Source organism: Delphinapterus leucas, chromosome 10 (genome assembly GCF_059928025.1).
Source record: "Delphinapterus leucas isolate spDelLeu-1000000601 "Yukka" chromosome 10, BTC_Dleu_Yukka2, whole genome shotgun sequence".
NCBI classification, from domain to species: Eukaryota; Metazoa; Chordata; class Mammalia; order Artiodactyla; family Monodontidae; genus Delphinapterus; species Delphinapterus leucas.
Genome location: NC_143138.1, coordinates 2,711,958 through 2,734,918, shown reverse-complemented (window position 1 = coordinate 2,734,918; position 22,961 = coordinate 2,711,958). Strand labels below are relative to the sequence as shown.

The following is a 22,961-nucleotide window of genomic DNA, read 5'->3' as shown; positions in this document are numbered from 1 at the left end:
TTCCTACGGGACCTGGACGAGGCGACAAAGGCCCCTCCAACTCTCAGGGTTTCTTCCCCATAAAAAGTTTGTTAAATGCTTTGGCAGAACTCAAAAACACCCTGAGACGGTGACTGACGTGAAATGCTGGATTTAAACTGTTCGACAGAGAACGTCTGACGCCCCCACTCTACCGGGTCTTCGAGTAGTTCACCTTGCGGAGCGAACACGTGCCTTTCACACGCCCTCGGCTGCCTCCCCGCCTCCGGCCTCTAAAGCCGGGTCAGCCGGTGCTCCCGCCAACCCCGCAGGGCCCTAGGGCAGAGCCACACGCCTCCCGCCCCCGGCCCCGCCCCGGCCCCGCCCCGGCCGCTGACCCGACCCAACCTATCACTCCCGGCCCCTCCCCCCGCTCGGGCCCCGCCCCCGGCCCCGCCGCTACCTGTCGCCTTCAGGCCCCGCCCCAGCCCGCCCTCCCCGGGCTCCGGCCCCGCCCCTGGCCCCGCTCCAACCTATCGCGTTCAGGCCCCGCCCCGCCCCGGCCCCGCTCAGACCTATGGTGTCCCGGCCCCGTCCGGGAGTCAGTCCCCACCCCCACACCCCGCCCTCAGTCCCGCCCACGCCCTGGAGCAGCCATGGCTGGAGTGGCCGGAAGGCTGGCGCGGCTGTGGTGCTCGGGCGCTCTCAGCAGGTAAGTGCCGAGCCCGGGCCCAAGGTCGCCCTCGGACGCCGCCGTGCTTGCGGGGGGCGCGCTGTCTGTTATCGCATCTCGGTAGCAGCAGGGTTTGCGGGCTTCCAGCAGAGCGTGACGTCAGGTGTCCCTCTCCTGCTCGCCCTCCTCTGGGCCGCAGGGTCAGGACGGCCGAGCTGGGTCTCGTCGCGCGCGTCCCCGCCCGCCCCCGCCGCCGGGCTCCGAGATGCTTTGCTGAGTTGGGGGGGTCGCGTGAGCGGCCGTGCGGGCTCGTGCCCGCCGTGGGAGCGTGCCCCCAGATCAGGTGGGGGTGACCCGTCTGCTTCGTGGAGAACGTCCTGCCTAGTGATGGTGGCGGGATGCACAGCCGGGCCACGTGGAAACCAGAACCGGGCTGTACACCGGCAAGGGGAAAACCTTGGAACGTGCCGGTTGCCTTCGGGGGTGGAGTTATGATTTTTCCGATTTTATATATTAAGCGGTCGTGTTTTGTAATTTTTTAAAAACTCTATTTTAAAATAAATAAGTTTGCACCATATTTTGTGAGAACTTGCACATTTCGCCCTTTATATACATTTTAAGTTTTCCTTTCATTTTCTGCTTGTAACTTGCCAGGTGCCAAATTCATGTAAGATGCAGTTTTTTCCCTATTTGAAAAAAAAAAAAACGGATTCAATTATTTAATGTAAAACTCATAGAAGGCTAATTTTACTGAATGAGGCTAATTCAAGGTTTGAACCTACTCTTTGAAAGTTACATTATTGCAGAGGAGGTGATACATTTGTTAGGTTTGGGCTTTATTTGTAACTATTATTTTAATCATCTTTGATGCTTTTAACTTTATTACTCAGGGTCATTTGTTGTGAAACAACAGTGTTGTTTGTTTGTGACCTCACTGCTGTGCATTGATGCTTTCCCCTCCCCTCTGCTTACTGTGTGTGCTTAAAAAGCTAGTTACCTGGTAGCACTTGCTGTCTCTGCTCTGCACCTGGCTCATTAGACATCTCTGGGTTAGGGGTGAGTATGTCTGCTCAGCAGGCTTCACAGCCTAGCATCCAAGGCAGGTAGATTTCCCCCAGGTAGGTCTTTCACCTCCCTAAGAAAGAAGTGCTCTCTATCTGGAATGCCAGCAACTGCTCATCTCTGCTCTGAACATTTCTTTTTTTTTTTTTTTTTTTTTTTTTTTGCGGTACGCGGGCCCCTCACTGCTGTGGCCTCTCCCGTTGCGGAGCACAGGCTCCGGATGCACAGGCTCAGCGGCCATGGCTCACGGGCCCAGCCGCTCCGCGGCATGTGGGATCTTCCCGGACCGGGGCATGAACCCGTGTCCCCTGCATCAGCAGGGGGACTCTCAACCACTGCGCCACCAGGGAAGCCCTCCTCTGAACATTTCTTACATCTTCATTTTCCCCTCCTTTCACCTGTGTGTGTGCTGGGACACACATGTTTGCTGAGCAGAGTAAGGAATTGACCTGATAAAAGTTTATACTTTGTTGATCAGTGACTATGTGACTGAGCAAAGGGCTTATGTGCCTGAGGGGCAGAAAACCAAATTCTGACAGCAGGAGTTTGCAGCAAAGTAAGGATTTATTGCAGGGCACTAAGCAAGGCAGTGGGAGGACAAGCCTCAGGTCCACTCCAAATTGATCTTTGTGTTACAGGCTTTTTTTTTTTTTTTTGAGGGGAAGAACAAAGAAGCTGAAATTAATTATCCTCTTGTGACATTTATTAATCATTGCGTGTCTCTGGTTTATAACTCTCTGGCCAGGTGGTCCATGGCACAGGGGTCTGTGAGTTCGTCCGGCTCTGCAGAAACAACCTGAGTCTGCACGTTAACAATGATGTCTATAATAGCAGTTTTAGTACAAAAACAATGTTATTGACAGCAGCAATTTTATTCATCTGACTCTGGTTGATTAGTGCTCAGTTAGCCCAGGATTGAGGTCAGAGGAGACAAGAAAGGGAATAAAGTTTTGGACAGAGGGATGACTCACAAACTCGGTAAGGAAACTCGGTTTTAGGGGGGCTCAGTTTCAACTGCAGAGGCTGTTTCTGGACCTTGGGGCCCAAATGACTGAATTCTTTGTACTTTACCCCCTTGGTCTCAGTATCTTTATTTTGTCTGGGGGTGGGGCAGGCATATTAAACTCAGAGACTGAGATTGTCTTTGCCACTGTTTTATTTAACCCAGGTTCACTGTGGGAATAGTAATAATTTCACAAGCCAGTAGCATACAGGATAATGCCTCTTCATAAGGCAGTAAAGAGTTTTGACTTTGCCATCCAAGAGCTGATGTCCAGCTGCCAGCCCACAAGTAAAAGTCCCTTGATGCTGGAGCAGGTTGCTGGTGTGGCCAGGCAGGCTGATTCTTCGGTGGCCGCTACATGGCTTTCACCACTGCTGATCGAAGAGTCCCCTTTACCATGGCAGGAGCTAGTGCCCCAAGGTCTTGGAGAGCTGTTTGGATCAGCAGAGGGGAGCCTTGCCCAGACTGACACTCTCGGACGGTCCTCACAAACTCTGGGGATTTATAGTCTCAGTGACCCCTCTGCATATAGTCACTTCATCTGCTTTTATCAGTACATCCCCTGCAGGACCCCTCAGACGCTGAGCTCCGAGCGGCTACCAGCCAGGAAGATGAGATGTCAACCTGACACAGCTCACATCATTCTTATATCAAAACCCCTTCACTTCTAAAAACAACTTTTTGGGTTTTTGCTTTCACTTCAGTTGTACGCAAGTGGCTCTGCAATCTTCACACCCCGCGCAGCACTCCGGGTCTCCTCCATCCCACAGGCCTCTACTGACTTCCTGCCCGTGGCACAATTCCACGGCTCCCCGGCTTCTGGCTGCTTTCTCTCTGATTTGAAGGCTACATGACTGCCGTTAGCTTCGGTACTGATTTCTTATCTCGGGACAGTTTTGGAAACCACTAACCATTCACAGCCAGGTGGCTGGGGAAGTATAGGGAAACTATTTCTGGAGAAACGTAGCATTTTGGCGTGTAAGGGCTGGGAACGATTAGCAGTCAGCCTGCCTGTTTGCAGTCCTCTGCAGGTCACTCGTTTCCCGGCACTTCAGCTGCACTTGTGTGGCCCAGCAATGAGAGCCAGCCAGGAGGACTTTGAAAATGCCACGAATCAGGTGAAACTCTTGAAGAAGGATCCAGGAAATGAAGTGAAGCTAAAACTGTATGCACTGTACAAGCAGGTAAATGCCTAAGGTGCGATATAAAGGCATTTTGAGCGGATAGGTCCTCAGACAGACGTGCTGTGTGTTGTACTAAAATGCAGCCTTAATGCTTTTAGGGATTGTGTTGCTGCCTTTCCTACCAAGAGTGTATACGTGAGAGTTTATTATATTAGACTTCAAAATATTATTAAGGCAAAAAGTAACTCCTCAGGACCACTCCAGAGTAAAAGAGACTTAAAAGATATAACAACCAAAGGTGTAGATCTTATTTGGCCACTAATTAAAATAAATCAGCTGAAGAAGTGCTCTTGAGACAATTGGGGAAATTTGATTAGAAACTGAGTATTAGGTGTTACCTAGGAATTATTCTTAATGGCATCATGGTTGTATAAGAAAATGTTTTGTTTTTGTTTTTGTTTTTTTTTAGGAATGCATACTGAGTACCTAGGGGTAAAATAGTATGGTGTTTGGCATTCTCTCAAATAATGAAGCGAAAAAGGAAAGAAAAGGGTGGATGAAGCAAGTATGGCAAAAATGAGCATTACTGAGTTTGGGTGACGAAGATTGGGAGTTCATGACAGTATTCTACTTTTGTATATGTTTGAAATTTTTTATTACAAAATTTTAAGACTCAAGTTTTTAAGTTACAATGTCTGAAAAATGTCCTGGGAAGCCAGCCCCTCTGGGTTCCTGTGTGTTTTCTATTTTTCTCTTCCTGTGACGCATATGAGCCTCTCTTACTTTCATACTGGTGTGTATAGTAAAGAACTTAACTTTGCCCCCAAAGAGGTCTGACCTTCGCCCTTGGCTTCTGGGAGGTAATTTCTAAGCCCTTGAAATGCCAAGCGCGATAGAAGTGTCTTTGTTTGCCTGTAGAGCCTAACAGTGCTATTTAGAGTAGGGGCTGCGATTACACTTTAATCATGCCGAGGTGGTGGAGCCCCAGTGAAAACTCTGAACACTGAGGCTTGAATGAGCTTCGCTCGTGGGCAGTACTCTGTGTGTTGTCACTCATTAGTCTGGGACTGGAAGAGTACGCTGTCCTGACTCCGCAGTGGCCGGTTGGCGGCGGCCTGGGGTGTCACACACACACCTTCCCCAGATTCCACCCTCTGCATCCTCCCTTGCTGACCTTAATCCGTATCCTTTCCCCCTAATAACCAGTAACCAAGAGTACAGCAGCTTTCAGTACATTCTGTGAGTCATTCTAGCAGATTATTGAACCCGAGGGTGGTTTCGGGAGCCCCCCAATCTCGCACTTGGTGTCAGAAGTGGAGGGGGGCAGTCTTACGGCCTGCGTTGCCTCTAATTTCTCAGATGGCTAACTCTTGCGAGGTGAGTCTTATCTCTCTTTCTTTGGAGAGTCTTAGCCTCCTTTGCTGCCCTTGTTTTTCAAAGCCTCTTTCTTCTTTCCTCTTTCAGCTAGTTATATTACAAAGTTGAAAAGCATGGTTATTAAATGGAGTTTTAAATCGCCATCTCTGAAAATAACTGAGTGCGTATTTTTTTCATCTCAAAACACTCAGTGCGCCTCCCCTCAAACAAGTAAACTTTAGTTGCTTTTTGGTTTCTGCTTGCGTGTCCTTCAGTTAAGTGTCCTAAGGGCCAGCGGCTCTGATGACCCCACCCCTGCCCCCTCGTACGCAGCTGCAGCTGTGTTGCTCAGTTATCAGATATCTGCCATGGAACTGGGTTGGGGAGGGTGTTTCTTTTGAATGGGCTTTCAGAATACACTGTGTGTTCAAAATGTTTGTGGGCGAGTTACCTTTGAAGATTGTTTGCTTGAAGATTTTGATCATGTATGAAGAATGTGACCATCGCTAAAACTAATGAACGATGATGATTTTTTAAAAAGTATTCAATACTTTCCCCAAACCCTAATCTTGTGTTATTTTCATGCACAGGCAGTTATAACTTATTTTAGGGACGGATAGCCAATGGCATATTTTGTCCCTCCAGTCTTTTTTCTCTTGCTTGTGCATTTTTAGCAACAGCATCAAAGGGAGAAGAAAATTCAAATAAATTTATGTACCTTGGGAGGGAAAGGTGCGTTCACGCTAGCGTGCATCTTATGGGTCTTAACTATTTAAGGCTCCAGTTTGCATGGGCGTTTGACCAATAATTGCCCCTCTCCTTTTCACAGGCCACTGAAGGACCTTGTAATGTGCCCAAACCAGGTGTGCTTGACTTTATCAATAAGGCCAAGTGGGATGCTTGGAATGCTCTTGGCAGTCTGCCCAAGGTACATTTACTTATCATTCTGCTTTTATTCCATTTGCTGTGCTCCTAAAGGAAGGGGTTGCTTCTGATTATTAAGCCTTTACAGATGAGCCTTCTAGATCTTGAGACCCCTCTACCGAACCAGAATCTCTGTTCTTTCTTCATTGCCAGGAAGTTTCTCAGAATGCTTGTTCACTGACCGTGGGCTGAAATTGTCATCTCTCTTCAGGAAACCGCCAGGCATAACTACGTGGACTTGGTGTCCAGTTTGAGTGCTTCATCTGAGTCCTCCATCCAGGTGACACCTGCAGCAGACAGGAAGCAACCAGGAAGTGACGCCCTGGTGGTGACCTCCCAAGATGGCATCACAACCATCACATTGAACCGGCCCGACAAAAAAAATGCACTCACCACTCAGGTAACACGACCTGCCCTAAGAGTCCGTCTTGCTTTTCTTTTCTTCCTCTGTCTGTTTCACTCAAAAACTATAGTGTGTCAGCATCCTTCCTGTTTCTGTGAGAGCTCATGTTTGATTTGTACAGAAGATTAATGATTGCGGCTACTTCATACAGCAGAGTGGGACATTCGTTATTTAGAATTCGTGAGCTTCGGGTAGGTTCTGCATGCCCAGAAGGCACTGCAACTTTTCTGATGACGGAAACACAGATAAATGATGTGAATATAAATGAAACACATGTCACAGTAAGAGAGGATGCGGAGGGCTTCTCTAAGGTTGGCGTAGACGCTCCCTGGACATATCTTCATGTCACTTAGACTTGAGAGTGGGTACTAATCTACTTGCATGGAGCTTTATTTTGTACAAGTAGAGGGAAAAAGGAGAGAAGAACTTAAATAGATCATAACCCAGCTCTGCTTGAAATGAGCTGCTTCACAAGGGCACTGTTAGTCTTTGAATCGGTCATTGAACTAGAACAATAATAGAAATAACCCCTTCCACAACCTAAGCATCCATCAATGGATGATGGACAAAGAAAACATGGTACATATACACAGCGGAATACTGTTCAGCCATAAAAAATTGTGAAATCTTGCCATTTGTGACAACGTGGATGGCCTTGAGGGCATTATGCTAAGCGAAATAGCTTAGAGAAAGGCAAATACCGTATGATCTCACTTACAAATACAGAGAACAGCAGATTGGTGGTTGTCAGAGGTGTGGGGTGAAGGGGGTCAAAATGTACAAACTTCCAGTTATAAGATGAAAATGTCACAGGGATATACTGCACAGCACAGTGACTATGATACTGTTTTCCGTGTCTAAAAGTTGCTAAGACAATAAATCTTAAAATTTCTTATCACAAAGAAAAAACATTGTAACAATTTGTGGTGATGGACATTGGCTTATTGCAGTCATTTTACAATGTATACAAATATTAAATCATTATGTTATACACCTGAAACAAACATATGTATCATTTAAAAAAAAAAATAAACCGAAGTTTAAGGAAAAAATAGCCACTTCAGCCCTTTCCCCTTGACAAAAAAAGTAGAGAATTAATTGGATACTTGGTGCTGAACTGGGAGTAAAATTCAAAAGGGCTGTAACCCCTTTTCATTGGACGTATCACCTCTATTGTAGTAGAAAAAGCACACTACCTTAAAATAGTCTTAAATAAGGATCCCATGAAGTTGGATATGCACTATGCAGTTAACAAAGCACTCGAGTCTCAAAACATTTTCCTTTTCTCCTGACTCTTTTTTTTTTTTTTTTGCGGTACGCGGGCCTCTCACTGTTGTGGCCTCTCCCGTTGCGGAGCACAGGCTCCGGACGCGCAGGCTCAGCGGCCATGGCTCACGGGCCCAGCCGCTCCGCGGCATGTGGGATCTTCCCGGACCGGGGCACGAACCCGCGTCCCCTGCATCGGCAGGCGGACTCTCAACCACTGCGCCACCACGGAAGCCCACTGACTCATTTTTATATATCCATGATAGTAATAGTAATAACTACTCTTTACAGAGTGGCGCGTGTGTGTCGATACTTTCCACACAGAGGTTTAATTCCCACAAGGAGCCGACCACTAATGCTACCTAACAATAAAATAATTAGGTTAAGTACTTATTTGCTCCAACTCACATGACTAATAACCAGGAAGATCTAAGTTGAAGCCACGATCTCTCCATCCCTTAAGCCTGGCTCTTCCCAGATACCCTGTCATGCTTCATCATCATCCCGGTAGTCATGGTGGAACTACTTCCTCATTCCCTCCCTCAGTAGAAATGATTTCACCTCCATTCATACGTTATGTAAAGTCCATGCGTCTGTTTTTTCAGTAAAGGATGTGTATCTGTAAACGTCAGCGCTCTTCACCATTCTCTCCCTCATCTAAGGTAGAAACTGCACCTGTTTTAAATGCCTTGAAAGCTATGAGAGCTACACGTCCAAGATTTTCAGAGACGTTGCTGATTTGAAATATTGGGCCCACTGTTCTTGACGGAGTCCAGCCTCTCACCCTCCATAACACTCCCAGGCTGCCTGCCACACTCATGCTGTCTTGACGTCCCAAATAAAAAACTGCTTCCTGGAAATCTTTCTCTGCTCCCCGCCCCGTCCTACCCACCCTAGAAAAGGACCGGCAGCTCCTCTGAGCTTTCTGCTGCTTTGTACTTTCCACCCATTTTAGAGCTGTCCCTCCCCGTCTATTAATTCCAAAAGCTCAAGGACTGTGTCTAACTTGTTCATTTTGGGGGAAAAACGTGGATATGTTCCCCAGCATCTTCTACATAGCACTTGGTACAGAATACGCACCACGTAATCATAGAAGGAATGGAAGTCCTTTCAGTCTTTCGTTCTGGCTCTATAAATACAGCCAGCGTAAGTGTTTGGCACTTTGCAGAGGGTGGGCTTTGCAGACTGATGTTTAGTGAAGACCCTGGGTGATGGTTACCATTTTCAGAGTTTTTTTCTTTTCCTCGTCTTCCCCCTTTCACACAGATGTATCACGACATCATGCTTGCACTTGAGGCTGCAAGCAAGGATGATTCAGCCATAACTGTTTTAACAGGTGAGACATTTTCTTAGATTTCTAGTTAAATTTCTATTTGGGGGGATTTTCATCTAAGTAGGAAATTGAGTAAATAGGCTCTAATATCTTTCCTAGTGCTAAGATACTCTAATTCTTAAATACATAAAAAATACGATAGACACAGGATTGATATCTTTATCACGTAAAAAGCAGATACCAATTGGTAAGAAAAGTACTAAGACCTATTAGATAATCGGGTGAGTAAAATGAACAGATAATTTATATGAGAAAGTACAGGCATAAAAGAAACAAGGAAAATGCAACCAGATTAATAAACAGAAATCAAAATGATGAGATACCACTTTATACTTACCTGAATTAGCAAAATTTCATGTTATACCCAATTTTGACAAGGTTATGGTAGAATAAATGCCTCTACTCCCTTGCTGACAGCAGCGTGATGGCTATAAAAAGTGTACGTAGCTAAGGAAAGGGCATTTGACAGTATGTAAAATGTTCATATACTTTGATACAGGGATCCCACTTATGGGAATTTATTTTAGGGAAATTATCCAAGAAAAAGGAAAGGTCTCATGCAAGAAAGATAATCTTTGCAGCATTACTTATAATTGTGAAAATGTTAAAACACTGTAAATATGCTGCGTGACAGAATAATAAAGCACATTATAGAACATCCAGTAGACTACATACTGTACAAGTATTAAAAATTACAACTCTAAAAACCGACAGTATAGCAAATGTTTAAGATATAATAAAAAGCATTAGCAATTATATCAGCACTGTGATAATAAGTGGAAAATATGATGGATGCTTCTGGGCCTGGGCTGATGAGAACTCAGAGAATGGAAGTCATTGAACCTGGAAGGGGCACTGCGTGTAGTGGTACAAGCTGAGGGTCAGGACTCGGATCAACTGGTGTTTAAATCCGGGCTTCATTCCTTACTACCTGTGGGCGACCTCTGCTTCCTGAATGGAGAAGACAGTGTCTTCCTAACCCCACAGAATGGTCGAGGTGGTGGCACGAGACAGTGCAGGGCAGGGCTCACAGCAGGTACTTGGGAGACGGGAGCTGTTACCGTTTGTTGACGCAGTGGAAGCAGGACTGATTTTATTTTATTTTATTTATTTTCTTTTTTGGCCACGCCATGCAGCTTGCGGGATCTTAGTTCCCCAACTAGGGATTGAACCTGCACCCTTGGCAGTGAAAGTGCGGAGTCCTAACCACTAGACCACCAGGGAATTCCCAGAGTGATTTTATTTTCTTTTAATTTTCATTAAAATTTGTAAAATATATAATATTATATAGAGATATCAGAGATCTTTCAGTAAAAAAGGGAGATGAGGAGAAAGAGAGATACCTAACAGCTGATGAGGGGGGGTGAAGGAAAGGGAAGAGTTGAGCATGGCCCTTGTATTTCACAAATACACCTCGGAGAACGGAGGCAACAAAATCAGTCTAGAGGTGGCGTTGGCTTGATACAGGAGAAGAATGTTTTCTGTTTTTTTAATTAAAAAAAATTTTTTTAACATCTTTATTGGAATATAATTGCTTTACAATGGTGTGTTAGTTTCTGTTCTATAACGAAGTCAATCAGCTATACATATACATAAAAAATTTTTTAACTAAAAGTATGATACAGGCACATGGTTTTTTAGAAAATCCAGAGATTGTGAAATGGCATATAGCAAAACTAAATCTCACTCTCCTTGGAACCCCAGTCTTGCTTCCTAGAAAAACTCAGCTTTTCTTGAGCCTTCCAGAAACTGCCTACGTGTGTATGTGTGTGTACTCCACCTCTTGTAAACAGAAAAGGAAGCATATAGTACATACATGCTATACCCACCTTCTCCTAACAGCATATCCCGGAAAATGGCTCTCTGTCAGCACGTATACATCTAAGTTTTTCTCTGCAGGACTACAAAGTACGAAAGTTTTGGGATTCCATAATTTATTTCATCATTCCTGTATTGCTGAATGGGTAGACCGTACTTAGCCTTTTGCTATTAAAATCATGCTGCAAGGGTATCCTTGGACACATGTCTTGCAGTGAATGCGCAAAATCCAAAGGCTATGTTCTTAGAAGTGAAGTTGCTGGGTTTCATAATAATGGTAATACCGGCTAACGTTTTTATCATACTTCCTGTTTGCTGACACTAGCCTAAGCATTTTAATTCATCTGATAGCGTTTTGATTCTTCACTTTTCTAAGCTTTCTTGCAATAACCCCGTGAGATTAGGCCCTATTATTACTCGTATCTTACAGGTGAGGAAACCGAAAGGTTAGGTTTTGATAAATAGCACTTTTCCTGTGGTGATTTTCTGTATATCCTTCACGTTCGTTTTCTAGTTCCTGTTTGATCTCAGCGTTGTAATAGTAGGTCCTTTAATTTCCAGAAAGGATTTTTTTTTTTTTTTTGGTTTTCCATTTCTGTTATCAATTCCTAGTTTATTGTATAATAATCAGAAATGATTGGTTTTACTAATTCTACTTTTTTTAGAATCTATTAAAATTTCGTGTATATTAGCTATATATTGAAATCTCTGCCTTGAAGATTAAGAATCAACAAAATGGCCAATATTTTATATCATCCAGGGACACTTAAAAAGTAAGTTCAGGGACTTCCTTGGTGGTCCAGTGGCTAAGATTCCGTGTCCCCAGTGCAGGGGGCACCGGTTCGATCCCTGGTCGGGGAACTAAGATCCCACATGCCACACGGTGCAGCCAAAAAATAATAGTAATGAAAAAATATTTTAAATAAAAAAAATGTTTAAAAATTATAAGTTCATTCTTGATTTTTAAGGTATAGAGTTACAATTATATCAATTAGACTTGCCTCTCTAATTCATGTTATATAGATTTCCTAAATTCTGTTTTCTAATTTATCTGTCTGGACTGAAAAAAGAAAATTAAAGGCATCTGTTTCTCTCAGCCCATGCTACGCTGGGTCCCCCCCTCCCCAGAGCCTTTGCACATGCTGTCACCGCTGGAGAGTATTCCCCCCACCCTCTTTCCATCTACCCCTGCCCGTGTCCTTCAGATCTCAGTCCAGTCATTCCCGCCTTAGCAAAGTCCCTCCCTGAACCCCCCAGGCGAGAGCAGAGCCCCATTGCCTGCTCTCCTGTCCTCGTGTCCGTTTGCATCATCATAGTTGCATTGCCTACAGTTATTCATGTGTCTTTAAATCAAGGTCCAGCTGACTCCCTGGCCTGTCAATTAGGGCAGGACCCCAGCTGGTCCACCAGTGTATTTCCAGAGCTTGGTACAGAGCCTGGCACATACAAGATGCCCAGTGACTACTGCAGAGTGAGTGAGTGCTGGATCCATGGATTTTGTTTACAGGCAATGGGGACTATTATTGTAGTGGGAATGATCTGACCAACTTCACGGATATTCCCCCTGGTGGAGTGGAGGAGAAAGCCAGAAGCGGGGCCGTTTTACTGAGGTGAGAGCACGTTTGTCTCATCCCGGGGGGCTTATCCTTATCGGTGTGGGGTCTTCAGCTGCGCCAAAGTAAAATAAATACTTCTTAGGTTCCGTGTAATCGGCTGTGACTTTAGGCAAGCATATTTCTCCAAGCTTCTATCAGTAGGGGGCATTTGCTCCATCACTGTAACTTCTGTTACCCGTTCTCCTGGCCTCCCTACACCACATTTGATTGGAAAGCATACAAGTCAACTACCGCTACCAATTAAATTCTCCCATATTGAGGCAGAGGAGTTTAGCAACTTCTCCTCTGGCCAGAGGAAGGCGTGACTGCCATGATCGCTGCTCATAGGAGACTTGAAATGGTCTGGGAAGACACAGAGGGCGTGAAGGCGTCTCCTCCCGCCTCGTTAGTCCCCGCTGCGTCTCTGGTGCCCACTGAGCTGTGATACTGCAGCACGTGCTGGCAGCCACCCTCGCCTCTGAGTCTACAGCTGGCTTCCGTCCCTGACCGAATGCCTAGAACACAAGATTTGAACCAAGGCTGACCTGTGGGACTCTGCGAGTTTCCCTCAAGTGCCGTTCAGATGGGAGGAACCTGGTGCGAGAGGCCGGGGAGGTGGCAGGGCAGAGAGGCACTGCTGGGCGATGGGAAATCCACCAGCCTGGCCAGAAAAGCACGTTCCAGACTCACCCTGTCTCGCCTGCATACTTCAGTGATGCTACTTTGGCATATTTAAACATGCTTTTATATTTCCACGTCTGTAGGGATTTTGTCGACCGTTTTATAGATTTTCCGAAGCCTCTGGTTGCAGTGGTAAATGGACCAGCTGTAGGAATCTCCGTCACCATTCTCGGGCTATTTGATATCGTGTATGCGACCGACAGGGTAAGTCAGCTCCCAGAAATGTATGAAGTTATACAAGTTAAAAAGAGATCCTCTGAATTCTCCTTTATTGTTGCTAGTAGTAAACAGATTACATATGGTTTATGGTAGAATGGACCGAATTTAAATTTTTCCCAAAGAATTAGTCTAATATGACGCTTTTTTTTTTCTTTACTATTAACTTGAATTTTCCTAAACACGAATATTGTTGTGAACATTTTTGCCCCAGCTCTTTTGGCTCTGTGCTCTAATCCCGTTACACAACACTTGTTCATTTTTACTCTAAAACAGTCAGGAACCTTCAAAGCTTGTTAGCAGGGGGCAAAAAATAGCTGCTTTGGAGGTTATGCAAGTGAGTTATTTGATCAGTTTTTCCAAGTAAATGAATCGTGGAATTTATAAATCCAGAATAAGGAAGAACTTTCAGGCGTTATTCTACTTTCACTCCCTCCTTTGCAGATAAGAAAACCAAAGCTCAGAGAAGTCGTGTTCACCATTGAATTATATAGATTTTAATTTTTCTTCCTACTACAGTCATAATATATGTCATAGTAGAAAATAAAATTTTGGAAAATATGGAGAAGTACAAAGAAAAGAGTTAATTTAAAAGTCACTCCTTATCTCACCACTCAGATAAGCAGTGCTAACATTTGGGTTATTTAACTTATCTAATTTAACCAGTCCCTGACACTGGAACCCTAGAATATTTCCAGTTTTTATCCTTATAAACAAAAATGTGATGAACGTTTGTCTTAGAACGTTTACTGTAGAACTAATAACCACCTCTTAGGGTTATCAGATTCTTGGAGTGACTTTTGCTTTTGTGGCAGTACAATTTGCTAATGTACCTACAGCCTTGCCGGGAACACTTGGTTTTTACCGCTGAAGAGATTCCTGGCTTTGTTTGGAGGTGTTTTCTCCACTGATGGGGCCGTATATGAGGGTCCTTAACTCTGTGGCTCACCTTTTACTGGATTCCTTTCAATGAGGTTGGGCATATTGTCGGATCTAATTTTTACTAATAATTTTCCCATAAAAATAGCAAATGGAAGTCTAGACGCTAGGCTACCTAACCTTTGTAGGTGGAAGTCTCTGCTCAAAGGCAGAAATTAACAGTCTTCGGTCACATTCTGTGTGATAAATGACCAATTAATTGACCTGCTTTGAGCAGGGTGGGATCAGGAGTTCCTGACCTGAACTTGGGGGTCTCATTCTTCAGTACTTGGAGGCCAGTATCATCATATTTGAATCTTGTCACGATTCTCCCACTGGATTCCAAATGATTGTCATGTACATCATCTTTTTAAAGATTTCTAGGACTCCCATCTTACGATACAATTTGAATTAAAATTGAAATCAGAGGGAAATGCGTATATATTATGTATGCTAAAAGATTGGGCCCAAAGTAAAATATTTGACAAGTAGTGACCACTGCTAAGAGTTCACCCAACTGAATTAAACCAAGGTTCAATTTAAAATCAGGCAAAGACACAGAAGAAAGAAGCTGTGGAGAGGAATTCATTTTACAGGGTTTCTCATTCCTGGCTTCATGAATAGATACCATATTAAATGTGGGTTAACATTTAACCCATATAACCAAGTTATTCTTTATTATGGGCAATAAGTAGTGCCTCTGCCTATTAGCTTCTCTGTCAGCAAACAGTACATTTCCTCTTTGAGTTAATAAAAAGGCAGAAATCATAACAGTAATAGATCTTTGAGCGCTCAGTATCTAGGAGGCACTCTGCTGATGCAATTATATGTGTTCAGTAAATGCCCATGTTCACTGCCCTGCGAGGCAGGTGCTCTCACCCCATTTTACAGATGAGAAAACTGTGGCACAGAGAAGTTAAGAAGCTCCAGGGTCACCAGGCAGCCTGACGCCAGCATCTAACCCTTAACTACATCTACTGCTCCATTGCTTATAATAATGTTTATAAGTGAATTAAATGCTGCTTATTATCAGCTTTCCACGCACCTGTTTGTGGCTCTTACCAAGGTCGGCTTCTTCTTTCAGTTTTCTGGTCATGTTCTTTAGGCTGTGACTTCTCAGCACATTTTCTCCAATACACTTTCTTTTAGGGGGGGAAGGAGAACACAGGTGACATTAATAACTGTTTACTTTATACTTTTATTATTTTGATTTGTATGCTTTGTACATTATATGTTTATATCTTCTAGCAATATTCATTTAAAAAAACCCCGCCATACCTGATTATGGGAAATGAAGTCTAAATATGCTGTTTACGGAATTGTTGATTATAAGTTAATTTCCTTTCATAAGAACTTTTCATTCATCAAGAAACACACAAAACTATTTCTGACATCTAGAAAAAAACTACAAATGACTCTGTAGTCTAAATAACCAATATTAAAGTAGTTTCTGGTATTTAAAACCAATCAAAAAACCTCTGGGGCAAAATCAAGACAAATGGCAGATTGAAGAAGTAATTTTTCAACTCACAATAGAGGCTAACCTTTCTAATGTATTTTTTAAAATGTGTCTATAAAGTGATGGATCAACAAATTAATATAAAAATACACGACAGAGAGGAATAAATAGCTCACAGAAAAGAAAGTGTAAATGGCTCTTAAAAACCACGTGAGAAAGACACCATTAAGAAAAGGACTTGTAGGGACTTCCCTGGTGGTGCAGGGGTTAAGAATCTGCCTGCCGATGCAGGGGACACGGGTTCGAGCCGTGGTCTAGGAAGATCCCACATGCCGAGGAGCAACTAAGCCTGTGTACCACAACTACTGAGCCTGCGCTCTAGAGCCCGCGAGCCACAACTACTGAGCCCTCATGCCACAACTACTGAAGCCCGTGTGCCTAGAGCCCATGCTCCACAACAAGGGAAGCCACGGCAATGAGAAGCCCGCACATTGCAAAGAAGAGTAACCTCTGCTCGCTGCAACTAGAGAAAGCCCGTGTGCGGCAATGAAGACCCAATGCAGCCATAAATTAATTAATTTTTTAAAAATAGACAACCAATCCAACTTAAAAATAGTGGGCAAAGTATTGCAAGCTACTTCACCAAAGAAGGTATGCAAATGGCTGATAAACACACGAAAAGATGCTCAACATCATTAGTCATCAGGGAACAGCAGATTAAAACCACACCAAGGGCTTCCCTGGTGGCACAGTGGTTGAGAGTCCGCCTGCCGATGCGGGGGACACGGGTTCGTGCCCCGGTCCCGGAAGATCCCACATGCCGCGGAGCGGCTGGGCCCGTGAGCCATGGCCGCTGAGCCTGCGCGTCCGGAGCCTGTGCTCTGCAACGGGAGAGGCCACAACAGTGAGAGGCCCACGTACCGCAAAAAAAAAAAAAAAAAAAAAACCACACCGAGACACCACAACACACCTACTAGAGTGGGTAAAATTGAAAAGACTAAGGATAACGACAGGTTTAGGGAGAACGCGGAGTGGTTGGAACTCCCTGCTGCACCTCGGAAAATAGTCTGGCAACGTCTCAGAAAGTTACACCACACGTGAACCACACAGCCCAGCAATTGCATGCCTGGGCACTTAACCAAGAGAGTTGAAAATACACCTTCCTCATAACCTTATTCATAATATCCGGAATACTGGAAATACCACAGTGGCTCCAACTGGTGAATGGATAAGCGAATTATGGCACATCCGTACAATGGAATACTTCCAGAAATAAGAAGGAACAGACCTTAATATGTGCAGTAACAACGTGGTGACTCAAGAGCCTGCTGCTAAGGACAGAAGCCCACAAAAGGAGAAGAGGCTACAGAACGTATGATTCCGTTTATATGCATTCTAGAAAAGGCAAAACTGTAGGAACAAAACATCAGTGGTTGCTTGAGGGTGAGAGACAGACTGCAGAAGCGGCGTGAGGAAACTTTGGCGTGGGGGGGGGTGATAGAACTATTCTATATCTTGGTCATGGTAGTGGCTACATAACTGTATACATTTGTTTAAAACTCATCAAACCGCATACGTTAAGAGTGGATTTTGTATACAGGCAGACCTCAGAGAGATTGTGGGTTTGGTTCCAGACCACCGCAATAAAGCAGATATCACAATAAAGTGAGTCACGGGACTTTTTTGGTTTCCCAGTACATATAAATGTTATGTTTACATTATACTGTAGCCTATTAAGCATGCAATAGCATTATGTCTAAGAAAACAATCAGACATTTTAAAACAGCTTTAATTTAAAAATAACGCTGTTGGGAAAATGGCACCAGCAGACTTGCTCGACTTAGGGTTGCCCCAAACCTTCCATTTGTAAAAAAAAAATAAAAATGTGGTATCTGCGAAGCACAATAAAGCAAAGCACGATAAAAGGAGGTCTGCCTGTATAATAATACAATAACCATAATTTTTTGTAAAGTTCTTCAGTTAAGTATTGTAAGGAGGATAGAAACAAATAGTGAATTTTTTGAAATCACATGTGAAAAGATGATTTTCTTTTTTTTTTTCTCTCTTTTCAAAAAGGCAACATTTCATACTCCATTCAGTCACCTAGGCCAGAGTCCAGAAGGATGCTCCTCTTACACTTTTCCGAAGATAATGGGCCCAAGCAAGGTAATTTTTGGAAACCTTAAAATGAAAGGTAATGTCATCTCCATTCCAAAAGTAACCCCACACTCTGTTCTTTCCCTCTATAGTAGAGGCAGCAGACGGAAGCGAATTATTTGCTCCCCAACTCCAAGAGTTTTAAACATAGAGGAACCAGGCTGTGGGAAGCGTCTGGTCCGCAGGGAAATTTAGACGCTCTGTCCCCAAACTGGGGGTGACTCTCAGCTGGGTGCCCCGTGCTCCCAGCGCCGTTCCCGGCCCCCACAGCCTTTCCTCCAGACTGTCCCACAGGGCAGCAAGGCTCCAGGGGGCCCAGTGGCTGCTCAGGTCTGTCCCTGCAGTTATGGAAACCTAGGTGCCCACCCTTGATGGGCAGGACCCCAAGGGGATCATGACAAGACCGAGAGCCGGGGGTAGGGAGAGGCTTAGCAAACATCCTTCGGGATCTGAAAGGGGGGGAGTGGGAATTGAGCCTCTGTTCGTTGCTATTAGGTTTTCATTGAAAAAAATGTATATTTTTAAAATCTCTTTTCTTTTGTTTCTGGACATGCCATGCAGCTTGCAGGATCTCAGTTCCCCGACTGGGGATTGAACGACCCCGGCCACGGCAGTGAGAGCCTGAAATCCTAACCATTAGGCCACCAAGGAATTCCCTTTTTAAATCTCTTTCTTCAGTCACGTGCCCTGAATTCTTATACAGCTTTGAACTTTGAAAATTTGGGCAGACCCGACCCTAAGGCTTAGAACATTTGACTCTGAAACCGTCTTTCCTTTTCTGGAAGAGAAATTGCAAACGTGGGAAAGGATATCCACTTGGTGCCCCCAGTATTGTTAGAAACTGAACATCAGTCTCCCTCACTTTCCTTCAGTTAAGTGGAGCTCATTGGAGTACCTGGGCAGGTAAAGAAAACTGTCAGAGCCAGACCACTGTGTGAATTTCCAGGGAAAGGAACTTAAAAAAAAATATATATATATATATATATATATATATATATATATTTATTTATTTATTTATTTTGGCTGCGCCGCGTCTCAGTTGCAGCACGTGGGATTTTAGTTGCAGCATGCAGACTCTTAATTGAGGCGCGCGGGATCTAGTTCCCCAACCAGGGATCAAACCCAGACCCCCTGCATTGGGAGCATGGAGTCTTACCCACTGGACCACCAGGGAATTCCCCGGGGAAGGGAATTTTGACAGTTGGTGTGCCTAAATGTTGGTTGGCATTTCCTATGATGGTGATTTTTCTTTTTGTTTTATAATTGTTTATAGTGTATAAAACAGGAACTCATTGCTGCTGTGTGTCGTAGAATCAACACCTGCCTCACAGCCTTTCTGCCCCAGGCTCCCAGCTCTTTTTGCTCCACATCGTAGACAAACACAGAAGCAGCAACCTCTACAAACTGTCCAGAAAGCCCAATGGTCTCAGCACAAAGTTGGCAAACCATTGCCTGTGGCGCCATCAGTTTCTCCCTTAATGAGAAATACTGGCAGCCTCAGAGGCCAGAAGGAGATGTCCCTGTGTCTACTGAAAGCAGTTCATTCTGAAGTTAGCTGAGCCTTGTTTCACTGCGTTAACGTCTCAATCCCGCTTTTTGTTGCAGGCAACAGAGATGCTCGTTTTTGGGAAGAAGTTAACAGCCCGGGAAGCATGTACCCAAGGACTTGTTACTGAAGTTTTTCCCGACAGCACTTTTCAGAAAGAAGTTTGGGTCAGGCTGAAAGCATATTCAAAGCTCCCCCCAAATGTTAGTATTCGTTTTCTTGTTTGTTTTGTTTTGCTTGTAAGAACCATGGAAATCATCTGTTTGCCTTAAGAGAATAAGCAGTTTAAAAAACAAGACAGCTGGCTCTGAGCACATCTAAATCTGAGATTAAAAGCAAGCATAATAATGTTAGAAATACTGATTTTTACAAAACTTATCAAATAGGCATTCCATTGCTGTGGAGACCGAGGGACGGTTCTCTCTGGGCACCACTTTGAGGAGGTTGATAGGCAACCTTTGCCAGCACTTTCATCCTTGAATCCAGGTGAGCAGCCAGACAGGTTAACTTTGAGGAGATTCTGACCACACAGCACCTTCGTTTTTATATGTGATAGCTGGTGACTCATTTTCTCATGTTCTCACTGCTCAAAATGTCCTGGAGCCAGAAGCTTTGGTTTCTATCTACAGCTTCTTAGAAATGTGTGATCACAAGCCCTGCCCCACACCTGCTGGGAGGATGTGTGCACACACGAACGTTTGAGGAACAGTGTCTTATCTACACATATTTCTTAAGGTGTCACAGGATCAAATGAACGACAGAGAAACAAGCATCAGAATTCTAGAATAATCTCACTCCTCTTAGAATGCCTCTTAACCTCACTGTTGGTTTTGTTTTTTCAGGCCATGAGAATTTCAAAACAGGTCATCAGAAATACGGAGAAAGAAAAGTTGCACGCAATTAATGCTGAAGAAAGCAACATCCTGCGGGAGAGGTGGCTGTCAGATGAGTGCATGAATGCCGTCGTGAGCTTCCTGTCCAAAAAAGCAAAGCTGTGATGGCCATCACATCAAAGCTAAACGTTTCCAAGGAAGGGATGTGCTACTATTTCTGCTTTCCAATTCCTGAACTAAGTAAACCTCTCTGTGCCTTTTTTCAGTGCTAAAATACCAGTTATGATAATTATACTTCACTAGAGCCCTGATGAAAAACAAACGATGTGAAACCAGCTTTGAGAATTTACGTAGGTTTTTGGTAGTGGGGAGTCTTACGTCTTTCGCTATGAATCGCTGTTGCCAGGCACACTGAAACATTGTGCCCGGCGTCCTGCTCTGAAAGGCATTCACGGTGCTGCAGGCTGAGACCGTGTGTTCGAAAACCACTACTGCACTTTGCCGTCCACACAGGCTCACTGACTTGATCGGCCCAAACACCGACAGTCTCTGGATGACCGAGTCAAGATCTTCAGTGGGTCGCATGTTCTTTTTCAGCCCTCTGGCAGGGGGAGCAAACAGAGGGAGCAATATTACTAGAGGATGAATTAGAATCTTAGTTTCATCCCCCCCCATAATTTGATAAAAAGGGATGAAGGGATTGGATTGTTTCATTGGAAAGTGATGTTCTGTATCAGTGATTATTTCCTCATTTATTGTATAGTCTTCATTCTCGTTTAATGTGGTACTTTATAAAAAGCACACCTGAAAGCTGCCTTAACTGTCCTTGTGACTCTCTGTTTCGATGGCTGCCATATGAATCACTTGACGAGTTTAATTCCAGTGGCTGTAGGATTGGCATGGAAGATTTTGCTCTTCTAAATGTCCTCCTTCCTTTTTAACCTCCTTCAAGCATCAGCATCCAGATAGCCAACCCACCAGACCTCTTAATTCTTAATTTTTTTATTCCAGTAATCCGAATCCAAAGTGTTCACTCTTATAGGAAATACATTAATAGTAATAACCCATTCATGTTTACTGAGCACTTACTATTTGTTTCCAGTGCTTAATGCCCATAAGCACATGTCCTCAAAAAACAATGCCCAAAATTTAAAATGAGGTAAACTTTTGCTGCTACCCATTTACAAGTAAGGAGTCCAAGGCATGGAGATGTAAGTAGCTTTTCCAGAGTCAGAGTCCCAGTAAGGGTCAGAGAGTCCCAGCCCCACTGTGTCCCCATGAGCCACCCATCCCTCCCACTGACTTCAACTAACATCTCTGGAAAAAAGGTGAAAAACAATGGCTTGAGGATGCTGACATTAAACAAAAGCAGATGGATTATGGTAAGGCATCAAAATGTGGAGAAGCATCTGCCCATGAGTTTTTGAGATTGTGGGACATTAGGAAACAATTGCTGGGATCTCTGTCCTAAGCACGGGACATATGCCCCAAAGGCAGGCCCAACTGTGCAGCAGTGCAGTGGTTGCCATGGTGTGACTGGCAAAAGAAAATTTGAGGCCAAGAAGAACATCTCTCTAACCAGGAAAAGGATTCCCTGGGGCTGGAGAGGAGAATCCCAGAGCAGAGAAGGAGTGAGATGCTCCCCTAATTCTAGGTATAAACCTACACAGCTTAGGTTCACAAGTGGGACAGGCTCAAACCAACATGGTAAAGGCTTTGGGACGTAAACTGGGAATTTAAGCACCACTAACACAAGATCAAGACAGCTTGCAGTCTCAACCTAAGCCGGTTGATTACTTGCTAAAACAAAACGATCAACATTCTCCAGATCATTCAACAAAACTCAGGGTCCAGGCAACATAATATTCACAGTGTCCATGATACAATCCAAAATTATCAGCATACAAAAGACCATGAAAATGTGAGCACTAAGGTGAAAAAAGACAACGCATGTCAATCCCGAGATGACCTAGATGTTGGAATTGTCCCACAAAGACTTTAAAGCAGTTCTCATAACTGCTCCACAAGGTAAAGAAAAACACACTTGAAATGATTAAAACTACATGAATTCTCATCAGAGAAACAAGCTACAAAAAAAAAAAAGAACCAAATAAAATATTTAGAACTGAAAATCTGAAATTTAAAAATAATTCTCTAGGGAATCCCATGGTATTCCAGTGGTTAGGATTCAGCACTTTCACTGTGGTGGCCTGGGTTCGATCCCACAAGCTGCATGATGTGGCAAAAAAAAAAAAAAAAATTCTCTGGAGGGACTCTAGCGGAATGTAGATGACAAAGGAGTCAAAGAACCTAGAAGATAAATCAACAGAAACTAAGCAATGTGAAGTACAGAGAGAAAAAAATACTAGGAAAAATAATCAGAGTGACATCAGCAAGATGTTGGAAGTTTCAGGTCCTCATCGCCCAACAGAAACATCAAATAATCAACTACAGAAACCCGTCAGACATCTACAGCAAACAAGTGAATGTCCAATCAAGAAATAAGTTACATTAAAAATGATAGGAGATTTTGTGACATTTTTACTCACTCTTGCCCCACCTACTCCACTGCATGATGTGGTTGGAAGGAATTAGTCTACTTCCCACCTCCTCCTCTTGGGATGGAAGGAACAGAC

At 44.0% G+C, this 22,961-nt stretch overlaps 1 protein-coding gene across 3 annotated transcripts; it reads left to right on the top strand.

The window, feature by feature from the left end:
- The first annotated feature begins 564 nt into the window (after positions 1 to 564).
- Positions 565 to 21,140, top strand: ECI2 (enoyl-CoA delta isomerase 2). Of its 3 annotated transcripts, none has more exons than XM_022586563.2 (10): positions 565 to 670; positions 3,718 to 3,880; positions 6,006 to 6,104; positions 6,312 to 6,500; positions 9,036 to 9,105; positions 12,428 to 12,530; positions 13,280 to 13,400; positions 17,866 to 17,955; positions 19,552 to 19,695; positions 20,335 to 21,140. In XM_022586563.2, exons 1-10 carry the CDS (start codon positions 615 to 617, stop codon positions 20,488 to 20,490), a joined length of 1,191 nt encoding a protein of 396 aa, XP_022442271.1. In that variant the 5' UTR covers positions 565 to 614; the 3' UTR covers positions 20,491 to 21,140. The 3 variants fall into 3 exon arrangements, with proteins under 3 accessions (XP_022442271.1, XP_022442272.1, XP_022442274.1); XM_022586564.3 differs by lacking the exon at positions 565 to 670 and adding an exon at positions 2,356 to 3,565; XM_022586566.1 differs by lacking the exon at positions 565 to 670 and adding an exon at positions 4,290 to 4,385 and having other exon boundaries at positions 3,780 to 3,880.
- The last annotated feature ends 1,821 nt before the right edge of the window (positions 21,141 to 22,961 follow it).